The 19,048-nt window shown below is 33.8% G+C and overlaps 1 protein-coding gene across 2 annotated transcripts in view; it reads left to right on the plus strand.

Moving 5' to 3' along the window:
• LRRC7 (leucine rich repeat containing 7) overlaps nt 1–19,048 on the plus strand; it is a 312,980-nt gene that overhangs the window by 208,722 nt on the left and 85,210 nt on the right. For both annotated transcript variants that reach the window (XM_045801366.2, XM_045801367.2), the window contains exons 13-16: nt 602–701; nt 3,362–3,486; nt 5,489–5,737; nt 10,610–10,810. In XM_045801366.2, the coding sequence (XP_045657322.2) occupies nt 602–701; nt 3,362–3,486; nt 5,489–5,737; nt 10,610–10,810 (675 nt within the window). The remainder of the gene's footprint in view (nt 1–601; nt 702–3,361; nt 3,487–5,488; nt 5,738–10,609; nt 10,811–19,048) is intronic.

Raw genomic sequence — 19,048 nt, forward strand, 5'->3', positions numbered from 1 at the left:
ATATGTATAGTATATAATATCAGAGCTCTAAAACACCCTTCAGAAATAGTATTTCTAAAATCAAATCAATAATAAAGAATGAAATATTGCCATTCTTAAGAAATATATTGTTGATATAGCAGATACAAAAAGTACTATCTCTTAAAAAATCCTTATGTTTTAACCTAATTAAATTCATAGATGATCTTGCAATAGCATGAATTTGATAGCAATTTCCATTTGTCTTTTTAGGGCAGCAGGTTGTGAAAATGAGTGAGTATATAGAACCACACCAAAAGCTCACTTAGTTGAAACAATTTAATACATCTTGGTCTCTTTAAGATTAAAACTGATATTGCCAGTGAAGATGAATAGGTTTTGTAAAAGAGTGTACTAGAGAAAAAGAAACTCTCAGCATAAAGACCTTAGAATTTGAGAATATTCCTCAGCAACAGTCTTATTTTATGAGATGCTTTCTTATTTCATTACTTTTTTCCCTGCCTTTCTTTTAATTGTTCATTCAGCTCAGTGAGGCCAGACTATTGACCGTTATCTTCTCTAAAAGTAATATTCTTCATATTTGCTATCCTATTAATCTGATTTATATGTTCTTTGCTTCTAGTCCAAAGCCCTTATCCCTTTACAAACTGAAGCCCATCCAGAAACAAAGCAAAGAGTATTGACTAACTACATGTTTCCCCAGCAACCTCGTGGTGATGAAGGTAAATTGTCAGTAAAAATGTCTCCTATGCTTATATGATCATGGATAAAAGGGATTAATTTTGTTCTGATCTCTGGCCAGGAATCTGGCCCATGGGCAAGGCTATAAAAGTAATTACATGACACATATAAATCATCCAGGGGTTAACCCTAAGCATGAATCTTATCTTCCATAATCGGCAAGGAAGAAGTCAAATTGTCACTATTTGTGGATGACATGATACTCTATATAGAAAACACTAAAGACTACCCAAAAGCTGCTAAAGCTGATAAATGAATTCAGTAAAGTTGCAGGATACAAAATCAACGTCCACTATATTATTTCAAGTAAGATTCCAAAAACGTAACTCTCCCTCTTCATATCTTATGTGAAAATGTTGATTTCTAGGAACAACTTCCCTTGGTGGATTGTAAGACATAGGACTAGGTCACTAAATGTAGTATCCAGCCAACTGAAATAGGCTAAGAAGAGTCTGACCTTAAGGAAGGTTCAATGTACTGTTTTATTTTCTGTGTTCACCAATTTCATGAGCACAATTTAAACATATTGTCCAGTGATCCCAGGCCCCAAATTATTTCATGTTAAGAGTCAACCATAAAGAGATGACTTGAAAATAATGACCATTCTTTCTCTTTCAAGTGGAATTTCTCTAAATGATGTCAGTAGCTTTGATAGGAATACTTGTTGAAAACCTAAACCTTTTTTAAAATTAAATCTTCTATCCTTTATGATGACAAATTTCATAAAATTTTTAAAGGAGGTTTATCCTTTATCTTGTGGCACCTGCATAGGCTCCTTCACCCAAGCCGGAACAGGCTGCCACACATATTTTCTACAGTCTCACAGTAATGGTAATTCTTAGAAGAGTAAACCCACTTTACTTCACCCATGGATTAAATCCACCCAATCCTCTTGAATGAGAGCACATTTTAAAAGCAACTGTCTGTTTATGGATCTATTTTCAGGGATAATTATAATAAACATCATTAGTCTTTGACTTACAAATATAAGTGAATCATTTTGGGATACTTTAGAATCTTTTAGTCAAATTTCGACTAACAAAAGTAGGAAAAGGAAAGATTGTTTCATATTTTTTTCAGACTTCAGTAAAATTGATCTTTTGAATTTATGCAAGAGAAGTCACCATGTTTACATATGCTATAAGAAAAACCTTAATTAAGGATTGTTTTTATTCATGCAACTTTACTTATATTTTCATATTAGTATCCCTAGCTTACTGAAATATTTCATTTCAAGAAAATGTAGGGAAAAGTGTAAAGAGTCTCAGATTTGCTGGTCATTTCTGAGATACAGTCTCACATATTAAATCCCTCATTTATTGCGGGGAGTGAGGTATAACTAGTCAGGCAAGGTACGATGTTAAGGAATTAGACTGGTTTGGTTTTGTTCTGCTTTCCTTTGAGGAAAGAAGAACAGTAATAGGAAAATTTTCTTGAACTTTGAGTACGTCACCCTTTGGCTTTTCAGGCAGAAGTATAATAAATGAATCTTCAGAATCCCTTGCAACAAAAAAGGAAATATATGATAAAGGTCATCTTTTGGGAAAGAATTTAGACTAAACTAAGTACTTGTATTGCTTTTTCATGTGATCTTCACAATTAATGTTGGTAAGGAAGATATTACTATTAGCCTACATTTTTTGATATAAATTAAAGATTTATAAGCTGCTTATTTTCCTTGTTAATTTGAGTCATATTTAGACTAGTTTTGAGACCATAATCTTAAAGTTACCCCAAAAACAAGCTCCCCTCCACTACCCCCACAACTACACACACACATACACACACAAAGAAAAGCTTGCAATCTCACACATTTTACCGAAAAACCAATGTTATGTAGTATCTTTTACAAAATCCTGATAGAGCTCAGTAGCTACAAATATGGGTATCGGCTCTGTAATCACAGACTTGGAACAGAATCCTGCATTGACCCAGAGAAGCTATACAACTTTGAGCAAATCTCTTAAAACTCAGCTAGAGTTTTCTCTTTTTTTTTTTAAAGATTTTATTTATTTATTCGACAGAGATAGAGACAGCCAGTGAGAGAGGGAACACAAGCAGGGGGAGTGGGAGAGGAAGAGCAGGCTCCCAGCAGAGGAGCCTGATGTGGGGCTCGATCCCATAACGCCAGGATCACGCCCTGAGCCGAAGACAGACGCTTAACTGCTATGCCACCCAGGCGCCCCTAGAGTTTTCTCATTAACAAACTGAGGATATATTAGTACTACCACTGGTGTGTTAGTTGAAGATTTTTAAAAATAATATTTTAAAATGTATAGTCCAGCTCTCTTTATTATTATTATTATTATTATTGTTATTATTATTATTATTTTCCTTTGGAGAGCCCGTTCTCCACACTAGAAAACTTCCCCATCCCAATATATAATTAATATGTACTTAGGAAAGCTGAATTTGAATTAAGATGTAAAAAACCATGTAACAAATATCAAGGGAATTTTATTCCCTCTCTTCTCTTTCTTTTTTTTTCCTCTATTTCCTTCTTTCTTTCTCTTTATTTTTCCCTTTTTTTATGTTTGTACTTGTTTGTAGTACCTATTGCCATTTTTTGCATAGTGTACTAAGCTCTATTAATAACACTTCATGTAAAAAAAAGCAATAATACTTTGGAATCTAACTGTAGATTTCCAGTCAGACAGTGACAGCTTTAACCCTACCCTGTGGGAAGAGCAGAGACAACAACGCATGACTGTTGCCTTTGAATTTGAAGAAAAAAAGGAAGATGACGAAAATGCTGGGAAAGTTAAGGTGAAACTTTTCATTTTGTTTCTTCTTTCTTCTCATTATTTTTGTTTGTCCATTGTTATTATTTAAATAGACTTTGGGACAAATTGAGTGACCTCTGCTTGAAGGTCAGATACATCTTCACATCTTCATTATAGCAGTACGGTAACTTGAGAAGCCTTGGTGTGCTTCAGAATGAGACTCCTGTCCCAATTCTGACTGAGCAAATTTGATACACCACCCCATCTTACAGAGTAACAACATGAAAGAGATTCAAGGTGAGAGAAAGCCAAAACAAACCAACGAATCTGGGTGATCGGCTTTATCGAAGCACCTTATTACATTTTTGAAACATTGAAATGGTTTTCTTTTAATCACTAAGCAAGGCACCAGGCAGGCCATAGGAGACCAAAGTATACATTTATGGACGAGCCAATGGATTAATATGTTATATTGGCTTTAAAAATCTCTGAAATATTTTGTCTCTGGGGTATCTGAAAAGAATTTATGAGTTTTCTTAAATGAGAAAACCAGTTTTAAAGGAGGCAAGTGCCTAACAGCAGGTGATATTCAATTTTTTCACCTCCAACATCTTTTTTAAAATCCTTTATTAGAACTAATCTAAGTCAAGTAACAAAGTGGAATTTTAAAATCTATATTTTTTCATTATTTAAATTTGAAGTACAGAACAGATTTTATCAACATCAGATCTTCATATTATCATCATGGCAACATCTTGAATCTCTAATCTTTTATGGTATTATTTGTGTACTTTCTCCATCATGAATACTAACAGATCTCACTCTGAGTGACTAATTGCCTAAGTAATTGTATGTGCATCCTATTAATAGATCTAGATTGTGTAATGTGTTCTTTTCTGTCCCCTCATTCCCACATTTTCTAAACTTTTTTCTTAAACCAACGCACCCTGGAACCTTACTAGATTTAGACAGTAAGGTAATCGACAAGGGCCACCTCTACATCATTGTGTAAAATCCAAAGTGGATTCCCAAATCAAAGTGATAGTTTTGTTAAAGATTTGGGTTTTAAAAAATGTTTCTGGATGCTTGGTTAGTGCTATCTAATAACCAAAGAAACATTTTTTTTAACTTGTGAATTTCTAGAAAAAGCAATGCTAAACTAAAACAAAGACCCTTACAGCATTTCAGTTCTTCTTTTGAGAGTTCATATGTTAAATCTAGAACCAATGGATGATGCATTCTATACTGGACCTCTGACTCATTCTTTTACTTCACTGAATGTCAAAAACTACATACTTATTCCTAAAAATCCATATTCAAAGGATTAAACAAGAAAATAGTACATTAATATACTCTGGTATATGTGTCAATGAAAACATAAAATATGGTAAATGCAAACAGTTATTTAGAAGCCCTGTTTGTGTGTTATGTGGCCAGGTTTGTTTATAATCAGAGTAGGCTCATTATACTTTAGATTACATTCTCTTTATGCTTATTTATATTTGATTTATTTATATTTTGGTGAAACAATATGTGTTTCAAAAATCTCAGACACTTGGTTTTGACTAATTTGAATATTTCCAATGCCATTGGCTATTGGACAAATTAGAACACAAACAAACTTCTAAATAAATCATCATGAAAGTATGATGAATGGAATATACGGAAATCTTAAAATAAATTAATCACACTTTTCTGGTTCATTACATATACATTAAATTTACCACCATTTTACCTTTCATTTACATAAAACTTAGAAAGGAACCACTGACCTATGTCATCAACTTCCAAATGGACTAGAGTATAATGCCCTACTTATAGAGTGTATAGTGTAGTATGAATGCTGCATTGTGTGAAAAAAATTGTGACCCATTCATATGATATTGGTACTATTTTATTACAGAGTTTGAACTAATTTTCTGATGGTTGTTTTAAATGCATTACCCAGAGTGAAAAAAAAAATCAAGAGTAGAAAAATGATAAAGTGAAAGTATTGCTACAGTGCTCCTCTTTCTCCCAGAAAATGGAGATTCCTTCTCCCACAGGATCACTCCTGCCAAGCCCCCTGGGAAAGGGGCCAGCGTGGGATTACTCTCCAACCTGCCAGACTGTCTGGCGATTGCTGCACACCATGGGCCAGGTGTGATCAGCAGATCCAAGATATGCCCGTCCCCCAGAATGACCCACAGCTGGCATGGGGTTGTATAAGTGGCCTCCAGCAGGAAAGGAGCATGTGTACTCCATTGCCAGTTGCAGCACAATCCACCACTCTTCCCTCTCTAAGTGGCAGACAGGTAGGCCTAGGTGTTTGGGGTAGGAGAATCCCCCATGTAGAGGCAACCTTGGAACAGTGGTTTATGGGGTATGTTCTGCATGATTTGGGGTAAGAAATGTTGATCGTGTAGAAACCATCCAATTGCCAGTGTTTGATCTCAATTTAAGTTTTTGTTCATTGACATTGGCAATGGGGTGGAGAGAACCAAGTCAGAGGGGAGGGAACATCAATAATGAGGTGCCTAATGGTGGGATATATGGCATGATTTTTGAGTTGGGTGCTTCATTTTTATTTATGTTTTTATTTTTAAAGATTTTTTTTCTTTAAAGTGTGGGAATACCAATAGTTGGGCAGAATGTTGATGACACTATTGATAAAATCTAAATTGCCCCCACACATACACACATTTTTGTATATCAATTCAGAGGGAGATTAAGTAACTAAAACCTGATTCTTAAAATAGCATGAGATTCGAATTGAGATTTGTTGAGAGTGGACTTTGAACACAAAGATGGACATCTGTCAAAAAGCATCAATTTCCCTCTAATTTGAAGGCACAGATGATGAGAATTCCTGTAAGAGAAGATTGGTTTGGGACTTGTAGCAAATAGGGCTTCCTTATCTCAGTGGGTTGGGTGTTTAAAAGTTCAATGGAAAAAAAAATGTCTTAATGGGATGTGAAAGAACACTACATTTTTGGTAAGCTTTACCATCCACATGTAATGGCCTAGATTCTAATTCTGTGTCTTATATTCTTTCTGCAATATAAGGCCAGCTGAGAATCCTAACTAAAACTCCTATAGGTTTCCTTTCTGTGTAAAATGTTCTGATTAATTCCCAGAATAAGATCCCTAAAGATCAGTAATCAAAGCATTAACTATTACTTCTCTTACTGGAATTTACAGTCAAGCCAAATTAGAATTTAATCATTATATAAGCAAACCACAGTTCTTTGAGAATTCAAGATACCGTCTCTAAATGCCCTAGCTATTAACATGAATTCTTTCTTCCATTGCTAAACTTTTGGGAGTCTCCAACATCTTGCAGCTGCTATTTGCATTTACTGCACTTTTTTTAGATCTGAGATATATAGAATGTTGTGAAACATTTCTATTTTTCTAAAATTAAAATGAAGTAACATTGCAGTGAAAATCTTGCATTTTAATAAAATGTATATGTAAAATGAACAAATACTTTATGGTGAGTGATATCCACAACATTTTGGTAAGAACAATTGACAGTTTTTTCCCGCCTATTTATATCATAAATGAATTTACATTTTCTCCATCCATATTAGAATGAGAGAACATTTCTAGCCTATGTATTTAGAAATATAAAGAAACTGTTTTTATTTGGGCATCACTGAACTATAAATAAAATTGTATTTATGATCATGTTTTTTCATTTCTGAAGCATTGCACAAGAGTTAAAAAGTAGGAGGGCATAGGCAAAACAGTCTGTAAAAGGGTATAAAATACGCTTTTACAGAGCTTATAAACCTAACAATTATAAAATATTATAGTTTCCTTTAAGAAGAAATTATAAACTAGCTTTATGTTTTAAAAAATTGAAATTATCTTGTTTTTTAACTCAATAAAATTTACATTTTAGATTTACACACACTATCTTTTCTACAAGATTGTACAAATACGTGCTTTACTTATATCAGAGAATAGCCCTGAGCCAAGTAACACTTCTGGAGCATAAGCTCTGGAGTCAAAGACCTGAGTTTGAATTTGGGCATTGCTATGTATAGTTGTATGACTTTGGGCAAGGAATTTACACTGCCTGAGCCCTATTCTCAGGGGTATAGGAACAGATGCTTCAATGGGTTATGAAATTTAAATTATGTTTAATTATAATTAATTAAGGTATTTAAAGAATGTTAATTATAATTATTTTTTATTTATATCCAAATCTATATAACCAATAAAATAAATATTATTTATTAAATAAATAACTATTAATTAATTGAATATCCTTATAAAACATTTTGCATATACCTGGCACATGGCAGATACTGAATAAATAGTTGTTGCCGTATACAATCTGAAAAAAAGTCCAAACGGTTACAGGTAGTATTGAGTTTTATGTATGTATATATATATATATATATATACACACACGCATATATATATATATATATATGCGTGTGTGTATATATATATATATGTGTGTGTATATATATATACATATAAAATGCAGTAGAATCTAAATTACCAAAAAAATTCAGATTTTAAAAATACCTAAGTAGAATCTGATTTTAGAAAATAGTATCTTATCTTTGCATAGAATTTATACATTTTCAAAAGATTTTCACAGTTATTATCTCATTTTAGTTCTAGATTAACTGAAGATATTATCATTCCTATTTTACATACATGAGCAGAAACTGGACAGAAAGATTAGTGGCTGATAGCTTGTTGGGGGTAAATCTTCTGGCTCCAAGTCCAGCAAGTTCTGTTGGTAGACTAGTAAATGGGAAGCAAGGAGCTTATTGTCCAGGTGGAACAAATCCAAATTTTATAAGAACTGAAACTCCCACAGTTTGGAGAGGGACCTCTTTAAGGAAAGGAATATGAAATAACCATGTAAATAAATAAGTACACAGGCTTTGGAAAGAACCTATGTAGGTGACAGGCTCTGAAGCTTAAGCTTCCTTAGCTTGACAAATCTGTTTCTGTTTCTAAATTTAAATATTTTTCAGAGATAAAGTACCCAAACATATTCTGGTGATGTGACTAAAATATCACATTTAGTGTGATATTGGCACTGTCGCCATAGTAAATAGTCATCTAATTGTGTCAGATGAGACATAGTATCTACACAAAATAGATTACATTATTCAGTGTGGAATTTAATTGAATTAAAGAACGCTTCACATTTTTTTTTTGCTTTTGATTCAATTTAGAAGTGTAATTTTAGCATTGAGGATTTTTTAAGGTACATGGAATTTTAATCTATTGACCTACATGAAAATTATTTTTCATTCATATACCATTGGTTATTAAAAATTAAGAGATGTTCTTAATTGGCATAATAGCCATACCACTCTACAATCTATATTTTTTAAATGTAGTTTTTTGACTTTTAGCCCTTTGCTATCAAGTACTTTTAAATGAGTTCAACAATATAATTTAAAATTTAGATGTAATTTGTGATTAACATTTCTAATACCAACTTAAACAGCAGATCCAAGAATGCATGCATCCCAATGGACTTTGTCTAGCATGGATATCATTCTTTTTATGTTTATTTAAGAATGCATTATAAATTAAGTACCCTGAGCTATATTTATATTACATTCTAACAACTTAACACTTTTTTTCTGAGAAGTCTAACTTTTTCTTGGGTTATGTTTTTGTAGCTTTATTTCTATGTATTATTGATTTCATTCTTATTTGTTTGGGAGTGTAAAAGACTACAATATTTATACTAGCAAAATTATTTGGTCTTTCCTCAGCTTTCCAAAAATTTATTGGAAAAATAATTTTGTATGTTTAATACTAAGAGGAATGTTAAAAGTCATCAAGTGGAGTCCAATCCCAGTATTTGATGTGGAAAATGAGCCACAAGGAAGATAAATATAACAAAGTTGGTGGATTTGCTAAAACTGCAGATGAGCAAAAGTGTTTGAATTCATATGTATAATCCTCAGATCTATGCCACCATCATAATTTCTTACATCCCATGAATTACATGGGTGTGGGTGGGTGGGTATGTATGTGCCCCACCCCACTTTCTCCTTTCCTCTCATTCCCACTCCTTCCTTTTTCAGCTTTGCTTTCTTCTCCCTTCCTCCCAACCTATCCCCGCACACACTTTCCACAGACACATATTCACCACAATCACATAAACCATTCCATTTTGTAAAGTTGGTTCTACTCAGATGCAAAAAGCCATGACAGTTGGAAGAAGCCAGGACAAATAAACCTGCTCCTTGTTTTCCTTCCCACTCCCTTTTAATCAGCATGGATAATTTGTATTTATTCCAATTTAAGTATATTTTAAATATTCTGATAATGGGATTTTCTATTTGGAAGTGTCTCGTATTTTCTCTCTTTAAATTAAATGTGAAGAATAATCATTAACATATATGTTCCCTAAAGTCAGATCAATACAACAAAAATGAATTCAAGAATGGAAATAAATATCTGGGTAATATAAGCCAAAATTAACATGTTTATCTAGAACATCTTAGAAAATCTCCTCCTAAATTTTTAAATTTCTTGTTCTTTTAAGACATTACCTACAAAGCATGTGACTTTATTAGGGTAAAAACTAAATATAAAAGCCACCTTGAAGCAAATTCTTTTTAAGTTTTAACAAGAATTAGCTCCCTGACCTTTTGATATAACATGCTAATTAATATAGAGCTGATGCATATTTGGTAGCAGATACTGACAATTCCCCCATTTTTTAAATCCGTGATAAACTCTACTTGTAAATCTCTTGGGGTCTCCTCTTATCATCTACATTGATATTCCAAAGATATTTTAACATGAAAATAATTACTTATAAATAATTAAGATAGTGAAGGAACAGCCTCTAAAGTATAAAAGCAGCTGATAGTTATGCTTAAAATTTTCAGATTACCAGTCACTTATATGTTTGACCTACTGCTATTTTAACCATTTGCAGGGTAGGTCTAAAGATAGAATAGAACCCTAAAATTGTTTCTAATCTAGAAGGTGGGCAGGGTGGGAAGAAGCCCCATGAGGGCAGAATGTGCAAAGAATACCATGTGCTCTACTCTACAGTACAGTTTCTCAGCCAGCTCAACACTCACTATATTGCATTTGGTTTTACTACTGCACATAAAATGGAGTAGTTTTGTGAACATGTTTGCCGAAGGTATTTTTATGTTAAATTTCTTTTTATAAACTTCTAGGTTGAAATAAACCTAAAACGATATCCAACTCCTTATCCAGAGGATTTAAAGAATATGGTAAAATCTGTTCAAAATCTGGTGGGTAAGCCAAGCCATGGAGTGCGTGTTGAGAATTCAAATCCAACTGCTAACACGGAGCAAACTGTGAAAGAAAAATATGAACACAAGTGGCCTGTAGCCCCAAAGGAGATTACAGTGGAGGTATTTCAAGGTTATTGGTAATTGCCAGTGTGGTTTGGATTTTTTGGAATTACTAAATTATATGTTTTTTTAACCGATTAGATCTTCTCTGTTAAGTGCATTTTCCCCCTAAAATATAAATGAGTCTCTCTACTTTTTCAGACTATGAGGGTTGCATTTAATAAATTACAGGTAAATGACACCCTCATGGCCTAAAATTATTAACACAGCTCCAAAAGTTCCAATACACACAGAAGGAATAACTTGCTCATTCAGCTAGGCCTGGCCAGTAAGTGCATTATATAATTTTCACTCTACTTTTTTGGCTACCCCAAACTTTTATTGTATGAGTCATTAGAAAAGACTAAATGAAGTTGGTTTTTTTGTTTTGTTTTTTTGTTTTTTTTAGTCTGCAAATCTCAGTAAAATTCTTGATCAGATTTAGAGCCAGTTTTTTTTGTTTGTTTGTTTGTGTTTGGATTAAAACCTTTATAGGAAACACTACTATAAACATGACAAAGAGGAGATAATTTCTGGATCTAGCCATGTGAAACTTAATTCCTATATTTTAGAATAAACTAGATATTCATCCTTATCAATTTGTGGGGTCTGAAAAGAATTCAACTACATTTATGCCACCTCTACACTATCTCATCCACTCTTCAGCCGATTTGGTTATCACCTTTTTATCTTCATTAGAAACATAACTGGTGTGAGTACATCTAGAAGTTACTGTACCTACTTCTCAAAAATCTAGGTTCCTGAAACTCTTTTACAAATCTGCATTTCACAGCATCAATTTGTTGCACTGATTAAACACCAACTGTATATTTAGCACTGTGCTAAACACTGTGAGAGAGAGAAAAGAAATATAAAATGTGTGCCTAGTCCCCAACTAATTTAGAGCCTAGCCGGGTAACATTACCACAGATGAAGTGATTAGAGAACAGATTATATAAAATATGATCACATGATTAGTGGTGTGATAGACAATATAATAATACTTTAAGAAATTGGAGAGAGAAGCAGTCACTGCCAATCAATTAAGAAGTTATGTGAAACAGTTTAAGGTTGAACTGTGTTTCGATAAGGGGGTGATTCTCTTAAAGTTGAAAGGGAGGAAGTTATTCCAGACAGAGGAAAAAGCTTGAGCAAAAATAAGCATGGTGTGAATATCTTGCAGTGGAGGTACTAGCCCACCCCAGAAAAGAATACAGCTTGGTATCAAGGGAGGAAAATTTAAGTAAATACTCATTTTCGGTTTTTTTTTTCTTTTTGCTTATGAAATCAGTATTATTGTACTTTTTCCTTTCTAAAATGTTACAGATATGCAATAGCAGAGAAACAGACTTTTCTTTTATCCCTGAAGCAGTGCAGTAATATAAAAAGGAAGAAAGCCAGCATTTAGGAGGTACGCACTAAATACACATACACTTTGTATTTAAACCTCATGCAATCACAGTTTAACATTAAAATAATTGTGAGGTCATGATAACCCATAAACTGAGTAATTTTGCTACAAAATGAGAAGATTCTAAAATTGCTTAATACAGGGCTGGGATAGGTGAGGAAAGGAAAAGATGGCTTTGGTCATAAATTTAGTAATAACCCTACTAGAGAAAATAAATCTTAAAATTATCCCACAATCATTTAAAACTTGAAAAAATCCAAAATTAAATTTAATGTTTCTTCCCCAAATTTGCTTCTGCTCCTATACGCCCAATCTTGATCTCTGCTAGCACCATTATCTACTAGCTTACTCAAGCTAGAAATTTGGAAGATATCCTGGTTTCTTTTTCCATCTTTTTCTCCACTCACTGTCCCTTCCAAACAGTCACCTAAATCTATACATTTTCATCTAAGTGTATCTCCTCAACCTCCTCAGGCCCTCAGCTCTGTCCTGCATTATTATAGAAACTGTCAACTTCTTGGCTTACATTGTCCCCAGCCCCCTCATTACTTTGCTAATGAACTTTTAATTTATTTTTTTAAGATTTTATTTATTTAAGAGAGAGAGACAGAGAGAGAGCACAAGCAGGGGGAGGGGCAAAAGGAGAGGGACAGGCAGACCCTCAGCTGAGCAGAGAGCCCAATGAGGACTCGATCCTACGACCCTGAGATCATGACCCAAGGCAAAGTTGGACACTTAACCAAATGAGCCACCCAGGTGTGCCTAATAATGATCTTGTTAAGACACAAATCTAATTTGCCCTCCTTAAAAACACTTATTTCCTACCTAACTGAAACTCAGTCTTAAGCTTTATAATTATTTCAATGATTCACCCCACCTTTTCTTAGTTTTCTTCTTCTCCTGGCCTTTTATCTTGAATAGAAATCTCACCGGTAGTTTCAATACGTTTTCTAAAATTGAGATTCTAGATCTTCTCTCCCCAACTTTTAGCCATGCTAGAGCAAAGAGAAGCTGTTGCTTTCTTTATCATCCTCCCTTCTCGAATTGCTTACACGGATCAAGGGGCCACACTCCATATTTTCAACTTCCAGATAAAATAAATACAGATAGACAAATATCCAGTTGATCACTGTATATTAAGCATTTTGTTGTATGTTTTGCACTTGTATGACATTTTTGGGTCATTATTTAGTTCATACTGTCAAGAATGTGGAAGAGAGTATTACACACTGCATGATCCGTTTATCCATGTGGTTAAATATGGAAAACCAAGGGAAAAAGACTAGTGGTAGGCAGAACCAGAAGCAGAAAACAGTAAGAATAAACAAGGTAAATAGATTGCAAATGCAACAGAGAAAAAAGGAAAAGGAAAGGTAAATCAAGATTTATTGATCACTTTCTATTTGCCAACCGTGTGCCAAGACTTTTAATATACATTATGCCAGACAAAGAATACAGCTGGGAGAGTCATATGAACAAGGAGAACAGGGAGGTATGAAGGTTGTCCTCTACTTCCATATTCCTTTATATAAGTTTTATGAAGTTTACATTTGCTTTTTTCCAGTGTCTTAGTCCATTCAGGCTGCTATAACAGAATACCATAGACTACATGATTTATAAATAAAAACATTTATTTATCACAGTTCTGGAAGCTAAGAAGTCCAAGATCAAGGTAATAACAGATTCAGTGTCTAGTAAAGTCCTACTTCCTGGTTTATAGATAGCCATCTTCTCTCTGTGACCTCACACGGGAGGAGATAGGGAGCTTTCTGGGGTCTCTTTTACAATGGCACTAATTTCATTCATGAGGATTCTATCCTCATGACCTAATGACCTCCCAAAGATACCACCTCCAAATATCATCATATAGTTTTCAACTTATGAATTTTGAGGGGACACAAACATTTAGTCTGTAGCACTCAGCGCTTTATATGACTAGCACTTCCACGTCTTTCTGAGTTTTAGTTTAAAGATGACCTCAATAGGAAGGCCTTCCCTAATCACCATGATCAATAAAACCTCTACTTTCTCTATCACATTATTCTGTTTATTTGTGTTAAATATAATGAAAACATTTATGATTATGTTGTTTATTTTATTTTTTATTTTTTTTATTTAATGATTTTTTATTATATTATGTTAGTCACCATACAGTACATCCCCGGTGTCCGATGTAAAGTTCGATGATTCATTAGTTGCGTATAACACCCAGTGCTCCATGCAATACGTGCCCTCCTTACTACCCATCACCAGTCTATCCCATTCCCCCACCCTCCTCCCCTCTGAGGCCCTCAGTTTGTTTCTCATAGTCCATAGGATTATGTTGTTTATTAACTTCAGACTGAGTTTCATGAGGGCAGGAACCAGGTTGTCTTGTCCACCATTGTCTTTCTGGTGTCTAGCACAGTGCCTAGGTCAAAGTCAGATGCAATAAATATCTGTTGAGTACATGAACAACTAATAGAGTCTAATGTTGTAATACTGATAACATGTCTGTCTCTACATCCAATTAGAAGTTAATTGAGGGGAAGAACAATTTCTCTGTGTTTTTGTCAAATTAATCATGAATTAATTGTTGGCTGCCATACCTATTTATATTTTATCACCTATGTTTTGAATAACATGTATTTAAAAACAACAATTTACCATATTAATACATTAATATAATATTATGAGTAAAGGCAAAATATCATGATGAAGAATATTGGGAGAGTGAGGAAAGCAAGGAAAGAGGAGGGAAGGAAGGGACGAAGGAGAATGGTATGGTAAATAAAGCTACAACATAAAATAAATAAAGGGGTTCTAAAAATCTTGGTATGCCTTTAATGTCTTAGTAATATTGTTATAAGGACCATAGACCAAAAGAAGTACCTAACAGTTCCATTTACTAAGTAGTAGGTCTGACAACTTAGTAAATATTTATGCCCTGCCTAGCGGTCATTTGAAAAATAATACACACAAATTGAAAGGGAAAATAATAGTTTTATTTCATGCCTAAATAACAAAACTACCTATTAATGAAATGTGTGTACCTGTGGGACACCACTTATCTTCTCAAACCTTGGAATCATATCAGATACTACAATTCTGTTTCACATTGATTTTCAAATAGCACTTGATTTTTGATCACAGCAACCACCAAAAACCCAGCTTCACAAAAATTGTATCAAAAGGAAAGTGCAATCTAATATTGAAACTGAGAGCCACCAATTCACATAGTAACTGACTGATGTCGAGTATTGCTTTGTTTCCCTCACATATTTAAAATAACCCATGTATCCCTGTGAATTAACAACAGCACCACAGGTAGCTTGGAGCACAGTTTGGGAACAAGAGAAAGTGCTTTCAAGTCTAGCAGACATTAATTCAAATCTTGAATCTACCTTGTTACTGATTTTGTGACCTTGACAAGTCATTGAAAACTTTCTGAGCTTTGCTTTCTATATCTTTAGAAGTACAGGTAACAATAACATTTAGAGTTTTGTGGAAATGAAATCAGATGAAAACAAGTATTTTTATATAGCTGCAAGCACAGTTCTTGGCAAAGGGGAAAGCTACAGTAAATGATAATTCCTTTCCCTTCCACAAGAGAGTGATGTGCTAATCCTGCCCATCTGCCTTTAATCCTTTCATAGGCCACTACCCTGCATTTCAGAAAACTTCTCACTGGATACCTGTTCATTCTGTCCACCATGTTCATAAAGGTTCTGGACTTTTTCCTTTGTTAGGAGATTCCACCCAATTTCTTTCTATAGAGGAAACACATCTATCTCTTGGTAATAGAGAGTAGCCAGTTACCCTTGAAAATATCCTTAAATGTTTTTATTAATACCAGACCCGGACTCTTGAAAGCTCGGGCACAAGTTTTTTCCCCCTCTCTCTTCTACCTTAGGCTCCCTTTCCCTACAGTAGCCGCTGAGATTTAGTTTGAATGACACAAGGTCAATGGGTTAAAGAAAAAAGAGATTCTACCTTTTCTTTTGCCCCCTCTTCTGCCTCCTTGCCAGAAGCAAATATGGTTCAATGTGCTTAAAATGGGACCCTCATTGTATTTGATTCCCGACCAATAACTTCCATTGCCTACACCATAGAAGTAGTCCCCAAAGCTTCACCCACTTTTCCAACATGAACTTGATTCCTCCAGCCTCTATAACAGAATTTATAGAGACAAAATCAATGATTAATTTCTTTTGTTGGACAGTTAACTTGTTCTGTAAAGTCCAGTTGAGAGGTGAGCTTTTCTTAGGGTAGACAATATAGCATACATAGTATCACACAGAAGGCCTTCCAGTAGCACAGATCACAGTTCAAATCTCAGCTCTACCACTCACTGAGTTTCTGACTTGGAATTACGACTTTACCTCTCTCCATGTCCTTAACTGTAAAACAAAGATGATGATATTAAATAATTTAAAAATAATAAATAACGGTAAAAAACTAGGTTATCATTAAGTAATTAACAGAGATGATACAGATAAAGTGTTTAGCATGTAGCACAGTAGCAGATATGTAATAGATTCTCCATAACTGATGGCATCATGAGCTTCATCATAATCATCATCATCATTATTATCATTTTGCTTGTGAAGATAAGTGAGTCTAACTGGATCAGTGGGAATTCACTGTTCTTGCTTCAGTAATGTTAATCCTTCTAGGTGGAGGGCCACAGAACTCTGGAGAAAAGGTGCAACCTCATGATTAGCTGATATCATAGTCTCTTCCTAGTCACTAGAGCTCCTTTTGATTCGAAGTAGAAATTCTTGAGCAGAACCAGAGACTTGAATCTGAGTCATACCATAGCTACCATGCCAAGCTCCAGCCACATTCTTGGGATGCAAATTTGAAAATATGATCTATACATGCAAGATAATTTGTATACTGAATGTATAACTCATAAGGAAAACAAAATAATGTAACCCTTAATTATATTTACATTTCTATGCTTGTACAACTCTTTGGTTTCTTTTGTTGACTAAAACAAAATTCCTGTACTTTATTATCAGGCATCATAAAAATACTTCCTTTTTAAAGTATTATTTCAACAAATAAATTACATTTAGATTCATAGAATGTTAGTACTAGACAGAAAAGAGCATTAATTCCTATCATCTATTACCTTCATTTTACTGATGAATTGAGTAAGGTAGAGAGGTACACTGACTTGCCCAAGATAACCTGATTAATAAATGATAAAGCAGGAATGGAATAGAAATATGCCACCTTGTAATTGAATATTTTTTGATAAGCCTTAACATATTTTATGACTTTTCATGGTACTATTTCTCAAACTTGTGTCTGCTTCTACTTATTAATTTCTACAAAGATGTGTAAAGGCTTTTACTCACTATTTTGTCACCTTAAAACTTTATCATAATACCTTGAAATAGTTTTCAAAATCCATGAAAACACAGATTTTCCTCTTCATCTCCAGAATTTCCATCAATCCCACTCTCTTTCCTATCCCTCTTCAAATCTGGAACAGGATTTTAAAAGTCTTTAATGTGCTCAGAGTTGAGTTCACTAGCAGGCAGCATAATATAAGGGAAGATTATTGGACAGGAACCCGAGAATCCTGCCTCTATGCTGAATCTTGGTCTCGTTATCTCTGTAAGCATGGACCTCTTTTATTCTCAAAATTCACTTGTAGGAAATGAAAGGTTTGACTAAAAGTATTTTCTTAAATAATTAACAAGTATCAGATATTTGCCCAGGTTTTTCACAGGCTAATATTCTCATACAAACCTAACCAAAACCAAACCAAACAATTGAACGTAAGCCAGAAGTTAAAGAAATGGCTTTTTTTTTGCAATACCCAAAGACTTGAGCCTGTCACTCACTATGTGGGGCATTAAAATATATAAGAGTTTCTGTCTATTACCAATTAGTTATAAGGTGGAACACATTTCATTTACTGTATTTTTGTGCTCAAGTATTTTCTTTCTTTGATTTAACAAAATATTTCTAAATGTGTTGCATTAATGTTTTAAACTAATAAGTATTAATTAATGAGAAAACTGAAAAACACTGAAAATTATTTTTTGAATTCAAATTAACCTAAGGTTTAAGAAAAAAAGACATAAAGATAACTGCCATGCATAAATTTATATCACTACCTCCCCGTGGGCATAGACAAGACATTTTTATATGTGTAAGAAAGTGAAAATTTGGTATTTTACCTTCCTCAATGTTCTCTCACTATCTGGTTAACTGGAAATAATAATTTTAATTTTAATTATAGAAGTTTAAAATTCACGGACTTTTTTAACATGCTCATTTGTCTTTATAAAGTTATATTCTTGTACCAGTGTTGCTCATTACACTCAATGAATGGATTTAGAATGAAGATTAGCAAGGTAGATTAATCACGAGAAAACTAGAAACCTTGTGAAGAAGTCATGATAGAACTAAAGAAATTGAGATAAGATCACTTGGGAAACAGTAGGAGTTAAGAGGGGGATTGGCAATAAAAGCAGGATTTAAAGGACCCAGTTGTGCATGAGCAGGGCTGAGGATGAAAAGAAATTTAGTTGGTCAGTGATGGACTTTCCTCTTAGAACTCTTAAGGGAGATGCCCCCTTAAATTTTTATATATATATATATATATATATATATATATATATATATATATATATATGCTCACATACAGCTTATCATAATTCAGTCCTGTGTTATAATAAGATGTATCTCATCTCCCCCACTAGATGGTAAATCTCCAAGGGACATGGTGACATTTTGTCTTTCTTTGGAAACTCTACAGTTCTTTGCACAGTGCCAGGCATATAAACAGGCATTCAAAAAACATCTGATGAACAAATGGACTCATTTAAATTAGAAAAACAAAACATTTT

Source organism: Ursus americanus, chromosome 12 (genome assembly GCF_024610735.1).
Source record: "Ursus americanus isolate L20-20 chromosome 12, mUrsAme1.1.p, whole genome shotgun sequence".
In the NCBI taxonomy this organism is placed as follows: domain Eukaryota; kingdom Metazoa; phylum Chordata; class Mammalia; order Carnivora; family Ursidae; genus Ursus; species Ursus americanus.